Raw genomic sequence first — 22,412 nt, forward strand, 5'->3', positions numbered from 1 at the left:
GTCGAATTAGGGTAGGTGTGGATGGAAATCGACGCTAATAGCTCCGGGAGCTATCCCACAGTGCACCACTCTGTTGACGCTCTGGACAGCAGTCCGAGCTCGGATGCTCTGACCAGCCACACAGGAAAAGCCCCGGGAAAATTTGAATTCCTTTTCCTGTCTGGCCAGTTTGAATCTCATTTCCTGTTTGGACATCGTGGCGAGCTCATCAGCACTGGCAACGATGCAGAGCTCTCCAGCAGAGGTGACCATGCAATCCCAGAATAGAAAGAGGGCCCCAGCATGGACTGATCGGGAAGTCTTGGATCTGATCGCTGTGTGGGGCGATGAGTCCGTGCTTTCGGAGCTGCGCTCGAAAAAGACGGAACGCAAAGATCTACGAGAAGGTCTCAAAACCCATGACAGAGAGAGGATACACCCGGGATGCAACGCAGTGCCGTGTGAAAATCAAGGAGCTGAGACAAGGGTACCAGAAGACCAAAGAGGCAAACGGACGCTCCGGATCCCAGCCCCAGACATGCCGTTTCTACGAGGCACTGCATTCCATTCTAGGTGCGGCCACCACCACTACCCCACCACTGACCGTGGACTCTGAGGATGGGATATTGTCGACGGCCGGTTCCTCGGAGATGTTAGCGGACGGGGAAGATGAGGAAGGAGATGAGGAGGACGAGGCAGTCGACAGCGCTTACAACGCTGATTTCCCCCACAGCCAGGATCTCTTCATCACCCTCACAGAGATCCCCTACCAACCGTCCCCAGGCGTTAACCCGGACCCAGAATCAGGGGAAGGATCAGTCGGTAAGTGTTTAAAACATGCAAACATTTATTTTGAACAGAACAGGAATATTAACAATGTTAACAATGGGTTTTTCATGATTAGTTTGCCCTAGGCGCTTCACGTTTTAGTCCTTGGCAGTGCAACTACTGCAAAAGAATCTAACAATGTCCGGTTTATCATGATTACTTTGCCCTAGGCGCTCTACTTTTTAGTCCTTGCCAGTGCAGCTACTGGAAAAGAAGATCTATATGTCCGGGGATAGAGCTGAAATCCTCATGGGACATCTCCACGAAGCTCTCCTGGAGGTAATTGGAAAGCTTTTGCATGAGGTTCCTGGGGAGAGCGGCCTTATTGTGTCCTCCATGGTAGGAAACTTTTCCACGCCAGGCTATCATCAAGTACTCTGGGATCATTGCCTTGCAGAGCACGGCGGCATACGGCCCTGGTTTTTGCTGGCTTTCACGCAGCATGCGGTCTTTCTCTGTCCCAGAAATCTTCAGCAGAGTGATGTCGCTCATGGTGACCTGTTTAGAATTAGGGGAATGTTACTGTTGGGACTGCTTGCCTGTTTCTTTACAGAACTGTAACCGGCGGTTTACAGCCACGCGGTGGAGGTGGGAGAGGGGCAGCATACAGGGATCTTTCCCGGGGACAGCCGCGAGGGGGTGGGACAGGGGCAGAGGTCATGCTTGCCGGATTGCCGGCAGCAGGAACTGGCCAACGCTAGGAGCATTGCTTTGAACATGAAAGGAGGGCACTGCTATAATTTAAGTTTTAAGCAGCCTAAAGTCTACGGCTTACCATGTCAGCCTGCTACCCGAATTCCGCTGTCCTGCCCCGCTTGTCTGATCTCCAGTGCAAGACCCCAGGCACTGAATGCGAAGGCCGAAAATTCGACCTTGTCCTGAGTGCGCATGTGATAGGTGCTGTGCATGGTCTTGTTCACAGAGAAAGACTATGTTCATTGTTCACAAAAAATTATCTTTGTGAGGAATTCACTCCCTTTTTCCCATCCCACAGCTGCGACTGTCTCCCGACCTACCCTGAGGCTGGCGCAGATTAGGCAGAGAAAGAAAAGGACACGGGATGACATGTTCTCAGAACTTATGGGCTGCTCCCGAGCCGAGGCGGCCCAGCAGACCCAGTGGAGGGAGAACATGTCGCAAATCCATCGATCACACACTGAACGGGAGGAGAGGTGGCGTCAGGAAGACCAGCAGGCGACTCAAATGCTGCTTGGACTAATGAGGGAGCAAACGGACACGCTCCGGCGCCTTGTGGATGTTCTGCAGGACCGGAAGCAGGAGGACAGAGCCCCACTGCAGTCTATCTCTAACCGCCCTCCCCCGCCACAAAGTCCCATACCCCCCTCACCCAAAGTCCAAAGAAGGAGGGGCGGCAGGGGCCGTGAAAACTGTCACTCCACCCCTGCAGACTGCTCAAGTAACAGAAGGCTCTCATTCCCCAAAATTTGATAAGTTCTTTCATTCCCGCCTCACCCAAACCCCCGGCCCAGTTTCATCCCCTAACTGTTTAGTTGCTAATAAAAAATACGTTTCTGTTAATTACTGTTTCCATCATGTTCTTTTAGCGGACAGTGTTTTTGAAGGGGGGGAAGGGGGTTGGTAATTGGACAGGACAGTCACCTTTACCAGGGTACAGACAGGGGGGCATGTTCAGCAGCAGGTCACACACACATTGCAGTCACTAGGCACCCTGGTCAGTCTGGTCATGTTCTGTGTGGGCGGGGGCTATGTGAGTTTGTGGCGGGGGAGGGCGGTTAGAGATCTTATGCAGCGGTCCTTATCCTGGATCACAGAGCCACGCAGCAGCGTCCTCCCCCGCCACAAAGTCACATAGCCCCCACACACAGAGTCCCGAAAAGGAGAGGTGGCAGGCTCCGTTGAAACAACCAGTCCACCACTGCTGACCGCTCTAGGAGCAGGAGCCTGTCATTCCTCGAGTTTACAAGCGTTCTTTCCATCACTACGCCTGCTCCCCACCACAGTCTGCGTCCCAGTTTCAACGCTTTACCGCGAAACCCGTAATAAAGAAAACGGTGTTCATTAACAAAGTTCCATTTTTTTTATTTTTAAACGTGTGTTGGAAGGGAGGGGACGGGGTGAACGGGGTATGTAGCTGCAGAGGATAGTCAACATAAACTGGGTAAAGAAATGGGGGCAGGTTCAGCTTCTCTTTAAACAAAGTTAACAGTCACAGGTTACCCTGCTCACTGAGGAACCTAGCTTTCAAAGCCTCCCGGATGCACAACGCTGGGCTCTTCTAATCGCACGGCTGTCTGGCTGGGCGTAATCAGCAGCCAGGCTATTTGCCTCAACCTCCCACCCCACCATAAAGGTCTCCCCCTTGCTCTCACAGAGATTGTGGAGCACAAAGCAAGCTGCAATAACAATGGGGATATTGGTTTCGCTGAGATCAGAGCGAGTCAGTAAGCTTCTCCATCTCCCCTTGAGACGTCCAAAAGCACACTCCACCACCATTCTGCACTTGCTGAGACGGTAGTTGAAGAGTTCTTTTTCAGTGTCCAGGGCGCCTGTATAGGGCTTCATGAGCCAGGGCATTAGCGGGTAGGCTGGGTCCCCGAGGATCACTATAGGCATCTCCACAACCCCAACAGTTATTTTATGGTCCGGGAAGTAAATAGCTTCCTGCAGCCGTCTAAACAGACCAGAGTTCCTGAAAACACGAGCGTCATGAACCTTGCCCGGCCATCCGACGTTGATGTTTGTAAAACATCCCCTGTGGTCCACCAGTGCTTGCAGCACCATTGAAAAGTAGCCCTTTCGGTTAATGTACTGGCTGGCCTGGTGGTCCGGTCCCAGGATAGGGATGTGAGTTCCATCTATAGCCCCACCGCAGTTTGGGAATCCCATCGCGGCGAAGCCATCTATGATGACCTGCATGTTTCCAAGGGTCACTACCTTTGACAGCAGTAGCTCAACGACTGCATTGGCTACTTGCATCACAGCAACCCCCACGGTAGATTTGCCCACACCAAAGTGGTTCGCGACTGACCGGTAGCTGTCTGGCATTGCAAGCTTCCAGAGGGCTATGGCCACTCGCTTCTGGACAGTCAGGGCTGCTCGCATCCGGGTGTCCTTGCGCTTCAGGGCAGGGGACAGCAGCTCACAAAGTTTCAGGAAAGTTCCCTTCCACATCCGAAAATTTCGCAGCCACTGTGATTCATCCCAGACCTGCAGCACTATGCGGTCCCACCAGTCCGTGCTTGTTTCCCGGACCCAGAATCGCCATTCCACAGCATCAACATGACCCATTGCCACCATGATGTTCACGGCGCGGGGTCCCGTGCTTTGCGAGAGGTCTGTGCCACTCTCAGACTTCATGTCCTCACCACGATGCCGTAACCTCCTCGCCCGATTTCTCAGCATCTGCCTCTGGAAAAGGTGGACGATAAGGTGTGAGGTGTTGACAACGGCCATAACTGCAGCGATGGTCGCAGCGGGCTCCATGCTCGCAGTGCTGTGGCGTCCGCGCTGTCACTCACCAGAAAAAGCGCGCAAAATGATTGCCCGCCGGCGCTTTCAGGGAGGGAGGGCGGGAGTGACGGTTGGATGACGAAAGTTACCCAAAACCACCCTCGACACATTTTTTTCCCCAGCAGGCATTGGGGGCTCGACCCAGAATTTCAATGGGCAGCGGGGACTGCGGGAACTGTGGGATAGCTGCCCACAGTGCACCGCTTCCAATGTCAACGCTTGCCCCGTTAGTGTGGGCTCACAAAGTCGAATTACTGCCCTTAGTGTGGATACACACGTTCGACTTTAATATCGATTCCACATATTCGATTTAAGTAAAATCGAACTACTCTCGTAGTGTAGACATACCCTTATTTACTATCAGGACTACAACAATTCTTTCAAGCTCTTTACGTTGTTTCTCAAGGTAAGTAGTTCTGGGGTGAGACTGGGGAGGCTTTAATGTGGTGGTCAGACAACCATCTTCTATCACATTTACAGGCTGAAATTCAAACACTGTCCTGCTGGTTTTCAAGCCAGTTTGTGGGCTTGCACCATCCTGTTTCCGAGACATCAAAGCCATTTAATTTCATACATGCACACACAACTCAGGTATTGTCTTCTCCTCCCTGGCACTATTTACAGTTGGAAAAAAGCAGAGGTGCTGGATCCAGGACACAGGCTGGAAGGTCGCCCTCAAGCGCACCCTCAAAATGCCTGCTTATTACCCGGTTGGTTGCAGATAGAGCTCGAGTGAGATGAAAGGGCCGGCTGATGGTCTGCAGGCACTTACAGCACTTGCCCTTCTTTTGGAAGGGTTCTGGTTGAGTTTGGGTCCCGAACCTGCAGGACTGTTGCGGCTTAAACCACTTCCTCTCAGGCCCTGGCGTGTAAAGGCCCAGAGAGCGCAAGGTAGTCCTAGAGGCTTTTAGGCCATGTAATTTACTGTCTGTCAGTTCTGAGAACAGTGCCAGGCCATGGAATTGGAGGTCCTGGATGGACTGCTGAACCTCCACCGACAGGCCCGACGACTGCAACCAGGATGCATGCCTCATAGAAATAGCCGAAGCCAGGATCTGGGCCACAGAATCTGCTGCATCTGAGACCGCTTGGAGGGCTGCCCTGGTCACAGTCCTGCCCTCATTGAGGATAGCCGGGAATTCCTTCCTGGACTCCTCTGGCAGCGAGTACATGAACTTAGCCATGGACTGCCAAATACTAAAATCACAGCAGCCAAGCAAGGCCTGATGGTTGGGCACTCTCAGCTGGAGGCTGGACGTAGAAGATCGAGCCTCTTTGCCTCCTTTTTCTTAGGCGTCAACTCCGATTGGCCTGGTCTATTGTGCTCATTGGCTGCTGACACAACCAGTGAGTGTGGGACAGGATGGGTATACAGATATTCAAAACCCTTAGCGGTGATGTAGTACTTTCTTTCCAACTGCTTAGAGATGGGGGGCAGGGAGGAGGGTGTCTGCCACAGGGCCTTGATTAGTTTCACCATTCCCTCGTGTACTAGCAATGCCAACCTGGAGGGGCACTTAATACATTGAACAGGGAGTCTGAGTGCTCTGCCAGCTCCTCAGCTTCCAGCCCCAGTTTGATGCCACCCTCTTCAAAAGCTCTTGGTGGGCCCTTGCACCATCCTGGGGGACTGCATGAGAAGCCCCCGCTATCACCTCATCTGGCGAAGATAAGGAGGCGGCAGGTACAGGTGGGTCTGCCAACTCCACTGCTTCTGCCAAAGGAGCCTCAGCTGAGGTGGTCTGTCCCTGGGGAGCTTGCTCTGACTCCACATTCAAGTCAGGTGGTGGGCAGGAGACTGTCGCCAACTGTCTTTTGGGTGCCCCTGAGACCAACCAATGCCCCTGCGATGGTTGGGGAAATCCCCAGGGGTTCCATAGTTGCCAGGGGGCCAGCCACTGGCCTTGGGGCCAGGCGGCCACTGGTGGCCCAGAGGGGAATGCCAATGTCCCCTGTGGGTGACCTTGGCTTGCAGGCAGGTCTTCCTCCTTGGGCTCTATATACTTCCTCCTCACTGTCCGAGCCCAAGGAGGGAGAGACTTGTCTGGGGAACCAGAACGGTACTGAGGCCACCTGTCTACTCTATTCCTGTCGGCTCTCTCTGCAGACCTCCACTGGGACGATGGGTCTCAATGCCACGACTCCGGTGACTGGCGGATCAGCAACAATACCCTGGTGATCAATGCCTCACACTTTGCCACTCCGTAGACCAGGACTGAGAGTGAGAGGATTGATGTCTCGGAGACCGTTGACATGCTCGTGGTGATCCGTACTGGCAATCCAGAGACTGGTGATGGGACTCCAATGACCGAGGAACACTGCCTAGAGTCCAGGGACTGACACCGGGAACTCTGGCAAGTAAGCCAACCCCCATCCAGGGGCTGGTGGCGCTGTTCAGGCGAGCGCTGGCAGGGTGCCCCCTGCAGCGGTGAGTGGTGCCGCACTAATGGAGACCAGGGCAGGTTTACCTCTCGAACGGGGCACTTTACTGGCAGGCGTGGACAGCACCACTAGGTGCAGTGTGCCTCTGCTGCTTCCCAGAGCGACGAGCAGGTCTGGAAGTGGGCTCAACAGCTCAATGGGAGCTGGAGCCTGGCAACTGTCCTCCTTTGCTCTCCTCCGGCTCTCTCCCTCCCTTTACGGGATGTATGAGAACACCCTCTCTTGGCCCTTCTTTGCATTTTTAGCCAGTACCGGGGATGAGGATCGGCGCCGGTCAGCAGTTGGTGTCGGCAGCATGCTCCGCACTGAGGCCACGGTGCTTGGAGCAGAAACCGATCTCATCAGCTCCGAGGCTGGTGCGAGGGCCGACTCCATAAGGAGCGCTCGAAGACGAATGTCCTGCTCCTTTTTTGTCTGCGGCCTGAAGCTCTTGCAAATGCGACACTTGTCACTCATGCGGGTTTCCCCTAAACACTTCAGGCAGCTTCTATGAGGATCACTGAGTGGCATAGATTTTTTGCAGCAGTCACAAGGCTTGAAGCCCAGGGACCAGGGCATACCCCATTCCTAGGCTAAGTCCCGTATGGGACTAACCAACTAATTCTAACTTTACACTAAGGGAGCTATTAACTATACAACTTTAACAACTATATACAACGAATTCGCTACTAGGCACAGTTGAGATAGGAACGCTTGCCGAGGCAAGGAGACGTTCCAGCACCGTCACAGGCAGTAAGAAGGAACTGATGGAGGGGGAGCCAGCGGTGCCCCTTATACCAGTGCATACACACGCCACTCCAGAGGGCGCCAGAGCCAGTCCCCTACGGATATACTGAGGGAAAAACTTCCGACACCGGTGCATGTGTCGAGCACACACACCTACAATGGAACCTATAATAGAATGGACATGAGCAAGCACTCGAAGAAGAATTTTGACTTATTTACATATATCCCCCTCTCGCTTTTATTTGGAAACTAATTATGTTTTACAATTCTCAGTCTATTTTCATTTGACAGGAAGAATATCAATTCTTATAGTATATTAAAATATAAATTGCTATTTGATGTGAGAAAAGAAGTATCTTCTTGACACATTTACCTGAAGTTGTTTCCTATTTGAGCATATTAGGTTCCTTCCATCTCATTACAAAATCTAAGCTGTGTCAGCAAATGAGCACAAGACTCTAGCACTGTTTCTCTGGGGTTTGCGAAAGGGCAAAACACATAGATCAGGAAGAACACTCTGCTAATTAAACTGCAGCAGATGACTCAAGAAGAGAAGGGCTTGTCATAAGTAATGTCTATGCCAAGAATGATCAGATTAAATATGCAAAATGTGAAGAAAAGGTGGGCAACAGCACAAAGCTGATATTCTAGACCTTAACTAGGCTGCAATAGTTCTGACAGTTTCCCTAATTATTCACAATAATGGACATAGGGTTCAAAAGGCAGGAGGAAGAAATACATTTTTCTCCATTATAGGTGCTGAGCACCAAGGCTAAAATCATGCCTGTCTGAACACTGATCAGTTTCTGCAAAGGTTAATAGCAATTAAATGTGGCAAACTAGACTAAATGAGAAACAGGTCATGATACCACCGTACTTGCAAAGAGCACAATACTTTGTAGAAAACTATTTCTGAAATATTTCTTAAAGTAGCAACAGCATCTAAAAACTGAAACACAGTAAAAAAACCTGTTCAAATTAAAACATACATATAGTTTTAATATATAGTTTAAGTACAGTTTTCTTCATAAACCAGTTCACTAACCCCCATTTTTCTTTTTTATACGAGAGTATTTGAGCTAACCAAATAAAACAAAAAAATAAAGATTCCTAACATCCCTTAAAAGATATGTTTGACCCTAAAAACTCCTCAATGCCAACAGTAACAGTAGCTCCTGACAGGCCTGACAAACTCAACAGATCCAACACATTGCTTTCGTAGTATTTATCCAACGAGGGTCAAGTGAGGTATCTAATAAAAGTTTATGTCATACTGAGTCTCGTAATAGTTGCGAGATGGATGGATGAATATTTAAAAGGTTTCAGAGTAGCAGCCGTGTTAGTCTGTAGCCGCAAAAAGAACAGGAGTACTTGTGGCACCTTAGAGACTAACAAATGTATTTGAACATAAGCTCACGAAAGCTTATGCTCACATAAATTTGTTAGTCTCTAAGGTGCCACTAGTACTCCTGTTCTTTAAAAGGTTGTGTATGTACTGAAAAGATCTTTTAAAATCTGTGTCCCAGGCAAGGTGAACAAACAGTTACACTAGACAGAGGGATGTAGATTCACCTATCTGCCTTGGTTCATATGTAGATTAAAGCATTGTAAGCCAACACAATGGAAGCACTGTTTTGCATATAGTCAACAGGAGGATGTGAAGGCAACTTGGAGCCAGCACACCAGGAGAAGCAAAAAGACGGTTATCCATTCACTAAGGAAATGAAGAGCGGAAGGTAGGTATTCATGAACTCTTGGATCCTGGGTGAGTGAAAACCAGCTAGCTCTACAAAAGACTGAATCCTTGGGGGAAAATCTACTTAACTACATAGAAAAAGTAACTGTTGATAAACACAAACCCAGGTTTGCGTTCTATGTTTTTGTTTTATATGCAACAATTTTTGTTTCCATTATCCTTATTTACGATCTCTTAAATTTTAGCCTTTGATAATAAGCATATGATAATATAGAAGGGCACTTTCCGTAGGGTTACCATATTTCAGATTCCCAAAACCAGAACACTGCGGGGGGGGGGGGGGGGGGGGGGAAGGGGAAGGGCGTAGAGCTGGGGGTGCTAGAAGGGGTGCAGTGTCACTCCCTGGCATGGGTGGCTGGCAAAAGCCCAGGATGCAGCAACAGCTGTCATTCAGCACCTCTTTGTGGGACACTCTTCTCAGGGCTGGGAATTGGGGCCTGGGTGGGCAGGATCTGGCAGCTATGGCTTGCAGGGGAATAGACCAACCAGCTGCGGACGCAGGGGAGGGACCAATCAGCTGCAGCTTGTCTGCTCGGCAAACCTGCAGAAATTTCCTCTTATTGAAAAATCCGTCCGTACAGAGAAAGGAAGCTCAAAAAAGAGGCTATGTCCAGGAAAACCCGGACGTATGGTGACCCTACTTTCAGAAGCACTCAGGATGGGGCTCACCTACTGTTAACTTACAAGACAAAGTAAGGGGTAGCAGAGCCCTGAGGAGATTGTTTGGGTGGTGTTGGCAAGCCAATACTCAGTTAAACACAAGCAAATCTTCCTCTCACTGAAGGCAGGAGGGTAACAAGGTGGCTTTCAGTCCAGGGCACCCCGAGAAACAGCGATGACCCATAACTCTTGATGGGGGGGGCGGCGGCACAATTTAAAGGGGAGGGACACATGACTGCCCCATGTGTCACCTCTGGCCCTTTTCCCACTACCCCTGCGCCCGCCACACCCTTCCTAGCTGGCACCACCTTTCCCTCACTCCCCACAGTTGCAGGAAAGGAAGGGACAGAACTCAGAGGTCTTCCCCACACCCCCTCTGGGGGAGCTGTGCTGCCATCCCCGTCTCTCTTCCCTGCTCCAGGCACCTCCTAGTGGGACTCAGCAGGGGCGCTAGGTGCTGGTGCCTTTCCCAGACACATCCACCTCAGCTATGCTCAGCCCGACTCCTACCCTGGAAGAAACCGGTGGCGCGGGGGAGGGATGTGATTCCGTCCTCCCGCACCCCCCGACCTCTGCAGACAAAGCGTCACACTATGAAGCCCTGGAAAATATATTAGCAAACAATACCATTTTTACTTTACCCTGTTTTAGATGACAGACAAGAGTCTCTGCCACTTCAAACTTTTGGTGGTTGTAAAAGGCCAAAATGGAAATTGTTTCAATGTTTAATATTTTCATTCTGTTTCTCTTGCAAATCTGTCTTCATAAATTTACACTTTGCATTAAACTATATGCCAAACATTTAATTCAGAAACACTGGTAACACAATCCTCCAGCTTTTTTGTCTTGTCTTCGGTGTCAATTAAGTTTTCATATACTGGTGAGAGAATTAAAAAAATCTGTGTTCTACAAGCAAGGCTGTGTATGTAATGTTAAGGATCAGGAATATGGTTATATATTGAAATAGCAATATGACTTGAAATAAGTTAACTTTTTTCTTTTTAAATATTAAAGCAATCAGAGGCTATGACTCCAAAACCAAAATAAACTGGTATTAGAATTCAAAAGAGATTTCTATTACTTGAATTTTCATCATTTTGTGTGCACATTTTTCACCTTAAATAGTACTCATCAGGTATTTTTCAATAAAATTTCAGTTCTGATATGCTTAAGCGCATCAGAATTTTTAAATGCTCATTATAGCCACGCAATTGTTAGCTCCTGGATGCTGATATAATAAATGAAGAGAAAAAAAAAAAAGTAAGCTAACTTACATTGCTATCCTCAGGGTCTTCCAGACCATCAGGCCGACTAAGGTTGCGAGCAGGCTGACTGCAGACTACGTTGTCTTCCAGTTCCCAAGAGGAAGTCCTTACAGGCAGTCTTTGGAGCTCCTCAGGATAAAAAGCACCATCTGCTCCATCTGAAATAAAAATTAGAAGAACAGGCCTCTTATTTTGTATAAAAAGTTCTGTTCAATACAATTAGTACACTTTTTGTCATATCAAAATAATAATGAAATCAAAATTTCAAATGTTTTCAGTTTAGATTTCATAAAACTAGGAATTCTCAACGAAAGCCCAAAATCTGGTAAATGGAATGCACAACTAGAACAAACTTGGTGTGAGTACACCATTGTTCTTGTGTCCTCTTGAAAGTTTTCCTTTTAGTGACCAGAGTCGACAGACTTATTAATGAATCCAACCATTTACGACAAACATATTATATGCCAGGATATCAACAGTCCAGTCCTACCACTACATAAATAAAATGGCACCATTATTTTTAAATTGCGAGACAAAAGAAAGCGGAGGAAAATAAAACTTTACAAACCTCTTGTTTCCTGGATTGCGTAAGGGTTTCCAAACTGCAGTACTGGTAGTCTACTTGGCACTGCAGGAACCAGTCCACCCTCCTCTGAGGATGGACTGAGAAAATGTAAATCTTGCTGAGAAATCTGTCCCTTAGTTATCCTTTCAGCTTGATTTTCTGGACTCCTGCCAAGTTCCTAATTAACAAAAAGTTTCCATGTGTTAATTACATTTTTAGTCAAATTATCAAATGTTTTAAATTATGATTAAATACGTAGTTTAATTAAAAGCTTCAATTTTTAAAAAAAAATTCCAATATTTATCTGCCAATTTTCAGATCCACCTTTCATGACTTGACTGAGCTGACTAAGTAACTCCAGGTTTTTGTTACATTATTAAATATATTGATAACTTATTTGTAAGAAATTTTATTTCGAAGTTCTATCATCAATAGATGCAAACTCAATAAAAAAGCCAAATCACCAATATTGTTCATACAAATATCTACTTTTGCAAAGCAAATAAAAAAAAATCTGTTGCAAAATACGTCGAGGCTCTGCTACTTTCACCTGATCTCTCCTTACAACTGAGATGATGTGCATATTGTGAACAATTCACAAATAAAATTCCTGTTTTATCTAAAAAACACTATAATTTAGGAACACACCGATTATGCAGAAATCAGGTACAGGCTTGATGCAATACTCTAAAAATATTTCTCTTTTAATAGATGCATAAAAACTTACTAGATATATTGGGCTGGATCATCTACTGGTATACATCGAGGTAGCTCTGTTGACTTAATTGGAGCTATCCCAATTTATACCAGCAGAGGTTCTGGCCCACTGGGTTAAGTTTCTTGCTTTCAGTAAGAGGAGAATTTTAAGATGGATGGGCCTTTATTCCACCCATTTCAAACTCGAGAAGAAACAAAACAACGCCACTGGAGAAAAAGTCAGAAGCTGTCCTAACTTTTTCTGTCCTACAATTTGTAGGCTGTTTGTTTATCAACCCCAAGGAGCAATCAAAAGAAGTTCAAAGCAGGATCTACTTTCTAAAAGTCCGAGACACTTTCTGAAAGTGGAAATGTCCCATATGCTTATCTTTTTTTCTACAATATGGAAACATTTTTGCTAAAAACATGATGGCATTTAATACTTTAATTCAGCATCACCTAAGATTAAAATAGAATGTACATCAAAGTGCTTGTAAAAGGTGCTATAAAATAGTCTTAGCCATAAGCTGGACTGCTAGGGTAGAGACTGATTAAAAAAAATCAAAGGCTATATAACTATGTAAATAAAACAGAAACTAAGTAATTTTATAGGTTTGAAGAGACTACAAATGAACATTTTTAGCATGCTATGTTTAGTGACATTTATAAACAAACACTGATAATGGAGTATAAATTGAAAAGCTGTTTACTGTACTATGCTTAACCTTTTAAATCATGGTTTCAGTCTAGCAGAGCACTTTGATTCTTCCTTGGAATTGTTCTAGCAAATTTATAGATATTTACATTACAAGCTTTTATAAGCTTCATACAATATTTTTACAGTTGCACTCCTCCTTATGTGTGTTGTTTAAAATGATTCCCTCCAGCTAAAAATGATTCCCTCCAGATAAATAGTTCTATCAAAATCGTGATGCTCACTTAGCTTTTCTATGAATTAGAGAAATATGGTACAGACATATTTAAAAAAAGAAAACCATCAATGTATTTGGCTATTCCTTTGTATGAAAAACAGCATCAACAGCATTTTTGGGTTTCTTTTGAGAAAAAAATAAGTTAAATATTCTCATTTTCCAACTAGTTTACTCTATACTGAAATTACTTGAAGTCACTATTTATTAAATAAAACCGCTGTGCTGAATGCCGCTCATGTATATCCTCTCTTCCATCTTGGTTCGTTCATGTAGCATGGAATGAATGTACTTACATATTTTTAACTAACGTTACTCTCTCCATTAGCAATGCCTTGCAAAAATCATACTGTGATTAAGACATTGTATTGGGAAGTCAAATAAGAACACCTATTAATAATCACCCTACAAAACACTGAAGATACTTTCAGCATTAGAACATCATCTTTAATATTTCAGCATGGATTTCTTTAGTTTTAATCACACACATACTGAACTCGATGAGAAAGCCAGCTTTTGAAAGAGTGGCAGTTCCTTTTCAAACACTTATTTAAAAATCTGGAATGGCATTAGAAGGTATACAAATGTCCTTTTAGATAATGATCTCTTCAGAGTTGTAGTTTATCAAAGTCACACTGTAACATCTGTCAATCTGTTCTCTTACTGGCTGCTTGTGTGAATAATCAACAATGGTAGTGAATGCCTGTGTCTGGTTATAACAGAAACAATCCTTACGAAACAACAGTGGAAATAACAATTTATCAAACTATATATGAATATGCACTGTTCTTCTTAGATGTCAGATTAGAATTTGACACACCCACTTATCCCAATTTCTAAGGAAAAAAGAAAAAATTCTGTTCTAACTATATGGATGATAGTTAATGCTAAACAAACAGCCAGTATATAAAAAGATTCTGCCTTACAAATTTCACTAGATTAAATGCAGCATATGATTAAATGTTCTGGAATTCTATTATAGCACAAAAAAATTATTTCTAAACATAGTATTTCCAAATATCAAGTCAGACGTTTTGATGTTTCACTATTTTTTGTTTTGGTTTGGGGTTCTTATTTTTTGATAAATATGGAAGTTATTTATAGAAATCTCACCATTAAATTATTTTTTATTACTTAAAAATCAGTTAATTCATTTTTACTGCATTTTAAAATTTACCTTTACATGTTTTATGAGTGGTCTTCTTTATATACTGTTCCCCACTGTATCTCTTTAAAACAAATTAACCAAGGTTGGCTAGAGTAGTCAGGAGGGAGTTAAACTAATAACAAAAGGGGAGACAGTAAAAAGAGGAAAGATATGCACTCTCAGCTCAAAACTGAGATGTTGAGAACAAAACCAAGAAATCAAAGGATATGAAGAGAAGAAATTCTTGAATTGCCTAAACACCAATACTAGGAACCTGGGTAACAAACATGAGGAACTGGAAATGTTCATTTATGAACAGAAATTTGATCTAGTTGGTATTACTGAAACCTAGTGGGATGATTCGCATGATGGAACGTTAAAAAGGTAATAACCATTGATTTTAGGAAGGATCAAGTGGGCAAAAGGGGAGAGGGAGTGGCATTCTATGTCAAGAGGCATTACCTGTTTCCAAGTCATTGATAACTAGGACTAAAATCATCTTACATGCTTTGGCTCAATGTCCTAACAGTTAAAGCACAAGACGGGGTAGTAGTTGGTGTCTGCTACAGCCCACCAAATCACAGTAGGGAACAGGATGACCACCTCTTTATGCATCTATGTATAAGAAAAAAACTGTGGTCATGGGAGGACTTCAATTTGAATGACATATGCTGGAAGTATCATGCTGCCAGTACTAAAAAAATCCTTGGAATTTCTAAACATTATAGATGACAATTTCCTAACTCAAAAAGTGTTGTAATTTGTTCTAACAGATAAAGAGGAACTGATCACAGAACTAAAAATTAGGGCTGTCAAACGATTACAAAAATTAATTGCGATTAATCACAAGATTAAAAAATAGTTGTGATTAATCACAGTTTTAATCGCACTGTTAACCAATAATAAAATACCATATATTTAAATAATAGAATATCATTTATTTTGGATGTTTTTTACATTTTCAAATATATTGATTTCAATTCCAATACAGAATACAAAATGTACAGTGCTCACTTTATATTATTATTTTTGAGTACAAATATTTGCACTGCAAAAAAAGGTAAATAGTATTTTTCAATTCACCTCAGGCAAATATGATAGTGCACTCTCTATCAAAGTTCAACTTACAAATATAGATTTTTTTTCTTTTTAATGTAACTGTACTCAAAAATAAAACAATGTAAAACTTTAGCGCAGTGGTGGGCAACCTGCGGCCCGCATGCAGCCCGTCAGGGTAATCCACTGGCGGGCCACAAGACAGTTTGTTTACATTGACTGTCTGCAGGCACGGCCGCCTGCAGCTCTCAGTGGCCGTGGTTCACCCTTCCCGGCCAATGGTAGCTGTGGGAAGCGGCACGGGCCGCACGGATGTGCTGGCCGCCGCTTCCCACAGCTCCCATTGGCTGGGAACGGCAAACTGCGGGTGGCCATTCCAGTGTAAACCAACTGTCTCGCGGCCTGCCAGTGGATTACACTGACAGGCCGCGTGCAGCCCATGGGCTGCTCACCACTTCTTTAGAGCCTACAAGTCCACTCAGTCTTACTTCTTGTTCAGTCAATCACTACACTTACGGGAGATAATGCTGCCCGCTTCTTATTTACAGACTACTGGACAGGATCACGAGCGATTAGTGCAGGGGCGAGGAGGGGAGACCGCTAGAGTCACCCGGGGGGGGAGGGGGGGGATTCCTGTGGCAAAGGCTCCAAAGCGCCCTTTCCCTGCTTCACGTCCTCACACCTACTGGCAATTGCCCTTCCCCCTTCCCTCATGTAAAACAAATAAATAGATTAAACCTGAAGGAGTGAGCACAAGACTGGCTCCGAGGAGTCAGGAGGCATTTCAGTAATGTGCACCTCTGGTCTGGATAATACAGAGTCTCTTGTCCCTGGATGCCTCCTGCTTGCTACCGCAGCAAGTGCGTGCCTGCCTCCCTCCCTACCTGGCCGCTGAGTCCCATCTCCAGAGGTGTGCAATTAATGCTCATTTAAAAAAAAAAGCGTTCATTTGTTTTGCACTAAACACATGTGATTGACAGCCCTACTAAAAATTAATGGAAGCTTAGGTACAAGTTATCATGACTTGATCACATTTATAATTTGAAAACAGAATAAATTCCAGACTAGTGTATATACTTGGTGCTTTAATAGGGCCACTTTCACAAAGCTAAAAACAACTGTTAGCTAAAAACCACAGCTCAGAAGAAGAATTTAATCAGAAAAACCTGAATGATAATTGGGAGTCGTTTAAGAACACCCTACTACATCCCCAAAAAGCTATAATCCCACAACTGAGGAAGAACACTGTGCTGGTGAAAAAAAAAAAAAAAACAATCTGGTTTAGAGAGGAAGTGAAGGCAGTTATAATTAATTTTATATATATATAGTGTGACAGACCCAGACCAGTGGGGTACAGGAGTCTGGTAGAGGGCAAATATACTGGTCACTGGATGAGTAATTTTCTCTTCCCTGAGTGACCAGAGCAGGGGCTGCACTAGAGTAATCAGGAACCTGCTAGAACCAGTTCAGGCAGGCTAATTAGGACACCTGGAGCCAATTAAGAAGAAGCTGCTAGAATCAATTAAGGCAGGCTAATCAGGGCACCTGGGTTTTTAAAAAGGAGCTCACTTCAGTTTGTGGTGGGAGTGTGAGGAGCTGGGAGCAAGAGGCGCAAGGAGCTGAGAGTGAGAGGGTGTGCTGCTGGAGGACTGAGGAGCACAAGCGTTATCAGACACCAGGAGGAAGGTCCTGTGGTGAGAATGAGGAAGGTGTTTGGAGGAGGCCATGGGGAAGTAGCCCAGGGAGTTGTAGCTGTCATGCAGCTGTTACAGGAGGCACTATAGACAGCTGCAGTCCACAGGGCCCTGGGCTGGAACCCGGAGTAGAGGGCAGGCCCAGGTTCCCCCCAAACCTCCCAATTGACCTGGACTGTGGGTTCTCCCAGAGGGGAAGGTCTCTGGGCTGTTCCCCAACCCACATGGTGAATCTCTGAGGCAAGAAAATCCGCCAATAAGCGCAGGACCCACCAAGATAGAGGAACTTTGTCACAATATATAGATAGATAGATAGATAGATAGATAGAGCTAGCGACTGGAAGAAAGGGGAAGCTGATAGTAATGAATACAAATCAGAAGAAATTGTAGAAAACTGATTAAGGGAAGCAAAGGGACATAAAGAGAAATCTATGGCCAGAAGAGTTAAGGACAATAGGGAGTTTTTAACTATATAAAGAACAAAAAGAATTCTGACACTAGTATTGGTCCATTACTAGATAGAAACAGTAGAATTATCAATAATAATGCAGAAAAGGCAAAAAATTTCAATAAAAATGTCTGTTCAGTATTTGGGGGGGAAATAGATGATATAGTCTCATCACATTGTGATAACACTCTTTCATACCAATAGTATCTCTAGAAGATGTTAGACAGATGCTACTAGAGTCAGACATTTTTAAATCAGCAGGTCCAGATAGCTTGCATCCAAGAGTTTTGAAAAGAGATTGGCCAAGGAACTCACTGGACCATTAATGTTCATTTTCAACAAGTCTTGGAGCACTGAGGAAGTTCCAGAAGTTTGGAAGAAAGATAGTTGTGCCAAACAAGATGACTCGGGTAATTATAGGCCTATCAGCCTACCATCAATCCCAGACAAGATAACAAAGCAGCTGATTTGGGACTCAATTAATGAAGTATTAAAGGAGGATAATGTAATTAATGCAAATCAAAATAGTTTATGGAAAAAACATCTTGTCAAACTAACTTGATTTTTTTTGATGAGATGATAAGTGTGGTCATTACAGGTGATGGTGTTGATGCATCAGAGAATCATAGAATATCAGGGTTGGAAGGGACCTCAGGAGGTCATCTAGTCCAACCCCCTGCTCAAAGCAGGAGCTATCCCCAAATCCCTAAATGGCCCCCTCAAGAATTGAACTCACAACCCTGGGTTTAGCAGGCCAATGCTCAAACCACTGACTATCCCTCCCCCCTCAGACTTCTGTAAGGCATTTGACGTGGTAGTGCACAACATTTTGACTAAAAAACTACAATATAAAATTAACGTGGCACTCATTAAATGTATTAAAAACTGGCTAAGTGATAGATCTCAAAATATAACTGTAAATAGGGAATCAAGTAAGTGTGTTTCCAGAGGGGAGCCGCAGGAATCCATTCTTGACCCTATGCTAGTCAACACTTTGAAAATAAAACTCATTACTGATAAAGTTTGCAGATGACAAAAATTAGGGAAGTGGTAAATAATGAAGAGGACATGTCACTCATTCAGAGCAATCTGGATTACCTGGTAAACTGGATACACGCAAACAACATGTGTTTTAATAAGGCTAAATGTACACATCTAAGAACAAAAGAATGTAGGCCATATTTACAGAATGGGGGACTCTATCCTCAGAAGCAGTGGTTCTGAAAAAGATTTAGGGGTCGTGGCAGATAATCAGCGGACCATGAGCTCCCAATATGACACTGTGGCCAGAAGAGCTAATACAATCCTGGCATGCATAACCAGGGGAATCTTGAGTAAAAGTAGAGAGGTTATTTTACCTCTATATTTGGCACTGGTACAACCATTGGTGGAATACTATGTCCTGTTCTGGTGCCCACAATTCAATGATTGTTGATAAATTGGAGAGGGTTTAGAGAAGAGCTGTGAGAATGATTAAAGGATTAGAAAAAGTGCCTTACAGAAAGAGATTCAAGCAGCTCAATCTACTTAGTTTAACAAAGAGAAGATTATGCGGTGATTTGATTCCAGTCTATAATTATCTACATGGGGAAAAAATATTTAACAGTGGTCTCTGCAATCTAGTGAAGAAAGGTATAAAATGATCCAAAGGCTGGAAGTTGAAGTTAGACAAATTCAGACTGGAAATAAGGGAAATTTTTTTTTGACAGTGATGGTAATTAACCATTGAAATAATTTTCCAAAGGTATTAGTTGATACTTCAGTCTTGATTTAAAAAATGTCAGTAATGAATTTTTTTCTAAAAGATACACTCTAGGAATTATTTGGGGGAAGTAGAATGGTCTGTGTTATTACAGGAGGTTAGACTGGAGGATCAGAATGGTCCCTTCTGACCCTGGAATCTATGAAGCACCAGACCCCACTAAACAGAACATCTGATGGTTACAGTACCTTCTCACTGGTGAAGACCTCCAAATGTGATATCAGCTCTTTTATTGTTCTCTCCTTTTCTGCCAGCTGAACCTACATGAAAAAATGTTTGCTTCACTTAGATTATGGAATGTATATCATTTCCCCATGTATTATGCTGTAAACACCCAAAACACTCAGCAACTTAAAATCACATTTCTGTCTGAAAATATTTTACCTACTATAATTACATGCAACATCCTTTACAATTGAATGAAGTTAGCAAAAAATATTTCTCTATTTTCTTCAGTTTGTTTACTGTGTGCATTTTTCAGCACTTTGTGTTTATTCAATGTCATTTAGCCTGGTAGCAGTGGGACATTAGAAGGACTCTTCTTCAGATCCATGGCTAGGGAGCAAGGGAAAAGGGAAGGAGTGACGATGATGATGATAGTGGTAAGGGATACATCTCTCCCAGGGAGGAGATTAGCAATGGGAGGTAAATACTGATCCTGATGAAGCCTGCCAACAGGTTTGCATTTGCATGGATGAGGGGCCAACTACTTTGATGGTGTTGTTCTCAGGCCTGCCCACACTCCTGCTCAAAAATCCCACATGAACATCAGTAGGTGGGTTAGAAAAACTATTTTTTTCTCTAAAAGAATTCTTATTAAATGTGTGTGTGTGTGGTTCCACAATGCTCTACTTTGTGCCTCTTCCTAGTCAATGTGTAGCCAAATAAGCTTACTTTATACTGGTCCTCCATTGCTGCTAGCTGGAGTTTTGCACTCTCACTGATTTTCACTTGTTCTTTCCATTTCAGCTCCAATTTGGCCAATTCATCAGCATAAACACTGCATTTCATCTTCTCATCCTAAAGCAGTATAACAGAAGTCATGATCAATCACTTAACATTTTATAAATCTATGGAATTTTTTTTTTTTTTTTTTTTAAATTATCTGACCATGCAACACTCAGTGCTTCCCAGAAATTAGACAATTGTCAGGTGGCTTCCCCATGGATTGATTACAGGCCCCTATTTATGTGCTAAGGCTTTGAAGAGGACAAGGGTACCGGGAACTATAGCAATGAGGTCCAATATACTTTTCCTTCTTGAGTCTTCAACAAGCTGCTATTCTTCTCTCCCCTTATCTGTTCTAGCTTTTCTGTATACACACAGTTTTACTCCTGCTCTTCAAAACATGCTGCCACTCTGTAAGGTGTCTCACATCCACTTCAATAAAAAACCCATTCCAGCGAGCTTTGCAAACACCCAGAGCACTTTCATCCAGAAGGCCAAAGGCAAAGGTTTCCTTGAAAGCATCCCATGTAACTCAAATGACCAACATAAGTCAGTAATGAACCAGCATAAATGTGACCCCCCCGCCACAGAAAGTAATGAATGCAATTGCCTTGCACATGTCACACCATGGTAAACAAACATTAGCATAATATGTTTGTGAAAACATGAAATATAGGGTGGTAATCTTAATGGAAACAAGTGAATGCACTTTATTTAAATAGTTGCCTCCGAAGATCTCTTTACAGATATTTCCATTTCACCATTTCAGGTTGTTCTCACCCCAATATTTGCTTTATAAAATTACTGACATTCCATTTCCACCCAAAAATAGCAGACAATCAAACATGCAACAAAGAATACCATAGCACCCACACAATGAGGTCTTAAAATTCTACTGTGAAGATACCTGCTTATGATAAAGTTTCTATTATGATCACATATGTGCTATATGAATGACTATTAAGGGAACAAACAGTTCAGTAGCTGAGAAGAGTATTTCAACGTTTGAGATTTATTCCTTGTAGCTACTTTCTGTTCAACTTTCCAAAGCAGCCCTTTACTTACTGATAACATTTGCTTGCATTTCTTATACTTCTCTGTTTTCTCAGCAATTTCTTTGTTCATTTCACATGATTGATCCTTTACCACGAACTCTGAAACTCTATCAGGTGAAATGGGGCTAGCTGCAAATATTGGAAAAAAAAATATGAATATTTGTTCTTTGTTTTTTAAATAAACGCAGCACAACAGGAATGAATGAAGGGTGGACAACAGTTCAAATCTTGCCAATGTCACACACACTAATATGCATCTTGGAGACAACATGTACATGACCCAATCTCTGCTGGCCACAGGCATATTAAGATGAGGGCAGCTATATCAGGCTCTTGCCAATGAGGCCCTCAACTGGGCAAGGTTTGGATACCCATGCTGAACAGAAAATATTCCACAGCACATAAAAAGTGTTTGGAGAATTGAACATCCCTTTGAGAAATTAAACCATTTATAAACTTAATTCTCAGAGCACAATATTATTGGTACATATATTGTACCCTTTTGAAAAAATGCTTAATACTCTAAATGTCACAAAATTGCAACTATTTACTTTCTCTCCAGTATGTGTTATGACATATTACAAGTTCCTTTCTTTATGCTTAGAAGGCTAGATTTGTGGGAAGCTTAATAGTCCATGAAAATTACAACATAGACAAGTGTTTTCTAGCAAATCATTCATGTCTATAAATTATTAAGATACATATTTCTGTTCTTTTCTGCAGATAACTGAACACTTTACCAGCATGGATTTTGCAATAAAATATATTAAACTGTAACAGTGCCATGGCTGAAGAGATGTTATGCTACTGTACACATTTCTTTTTACTGAAATTCTGTTTATTAGCTAAACAAAAACAAACAAGCCATGCTATATAACTTAATAATTGATCTTAAACACCAACTCAGGGCTCAATCCTGCCAACACTTACATATGTAAACTTCACTCATGTCAGCAGACCCAAT

General features: G+C 43.6%; 1 protein-coding gene across 1 annotated transcript in view; it reads right to left on the reverse strand.

The window, feature by feature from the left end:
* Nucleotides 1–22,412, reverse strand: part of TAX1BP1 (Tax1 binding protein 1) — a 106,971-nt gene that overhangs the window by 14,323 nt on the left and 70,236 nt on the right. Inside the window, exons 12-16 of the mRNA XM_024222922.2 lie at nucleotides 21,459–21,577; nucleotides 20,340–20,465; nucleotides 19,634–19,705; nucleotides 11,717–11,891; nucleotides 11,158–11,306 (exon numbers count right to left, since the gene is read on the reverse strand). Of these exons, the coding sequence (XP_024078690.2) occupies nucleotides 11,158–11,306; nucleotides 11,717–11,891; nucleotides 19,634–19,705; nucleotides 20,340–20,465; nucleotides 21,459–21,577 (641 nt within the window). The remainder of the gene's footprint in view (nucleotides 1–11,157; nucleotides 11,307–11,716; nucleotides 11,892–19,633; nucleotides 19,706–20,339; nucleotides 20,466–21,458; nucleotides 21,578–22,412) is intronic.

Source organism: Terrapene carolina, unplaced genomic scaffold (genome assembly GCF_002925995.2).
Source record: "Terrapene carolina triunguis isolate 2854851 unplaced genomic scaffold, T_m_triunguis-2.0 Scaffold84, whole genome shotgun sequence".
Classification (NCBI taxonomy): domain Eukaryota; kingdom Metazoa; phylum Chordata; order Testudines; family Emydidae; genus Terrapene; species Terrapene triunguis.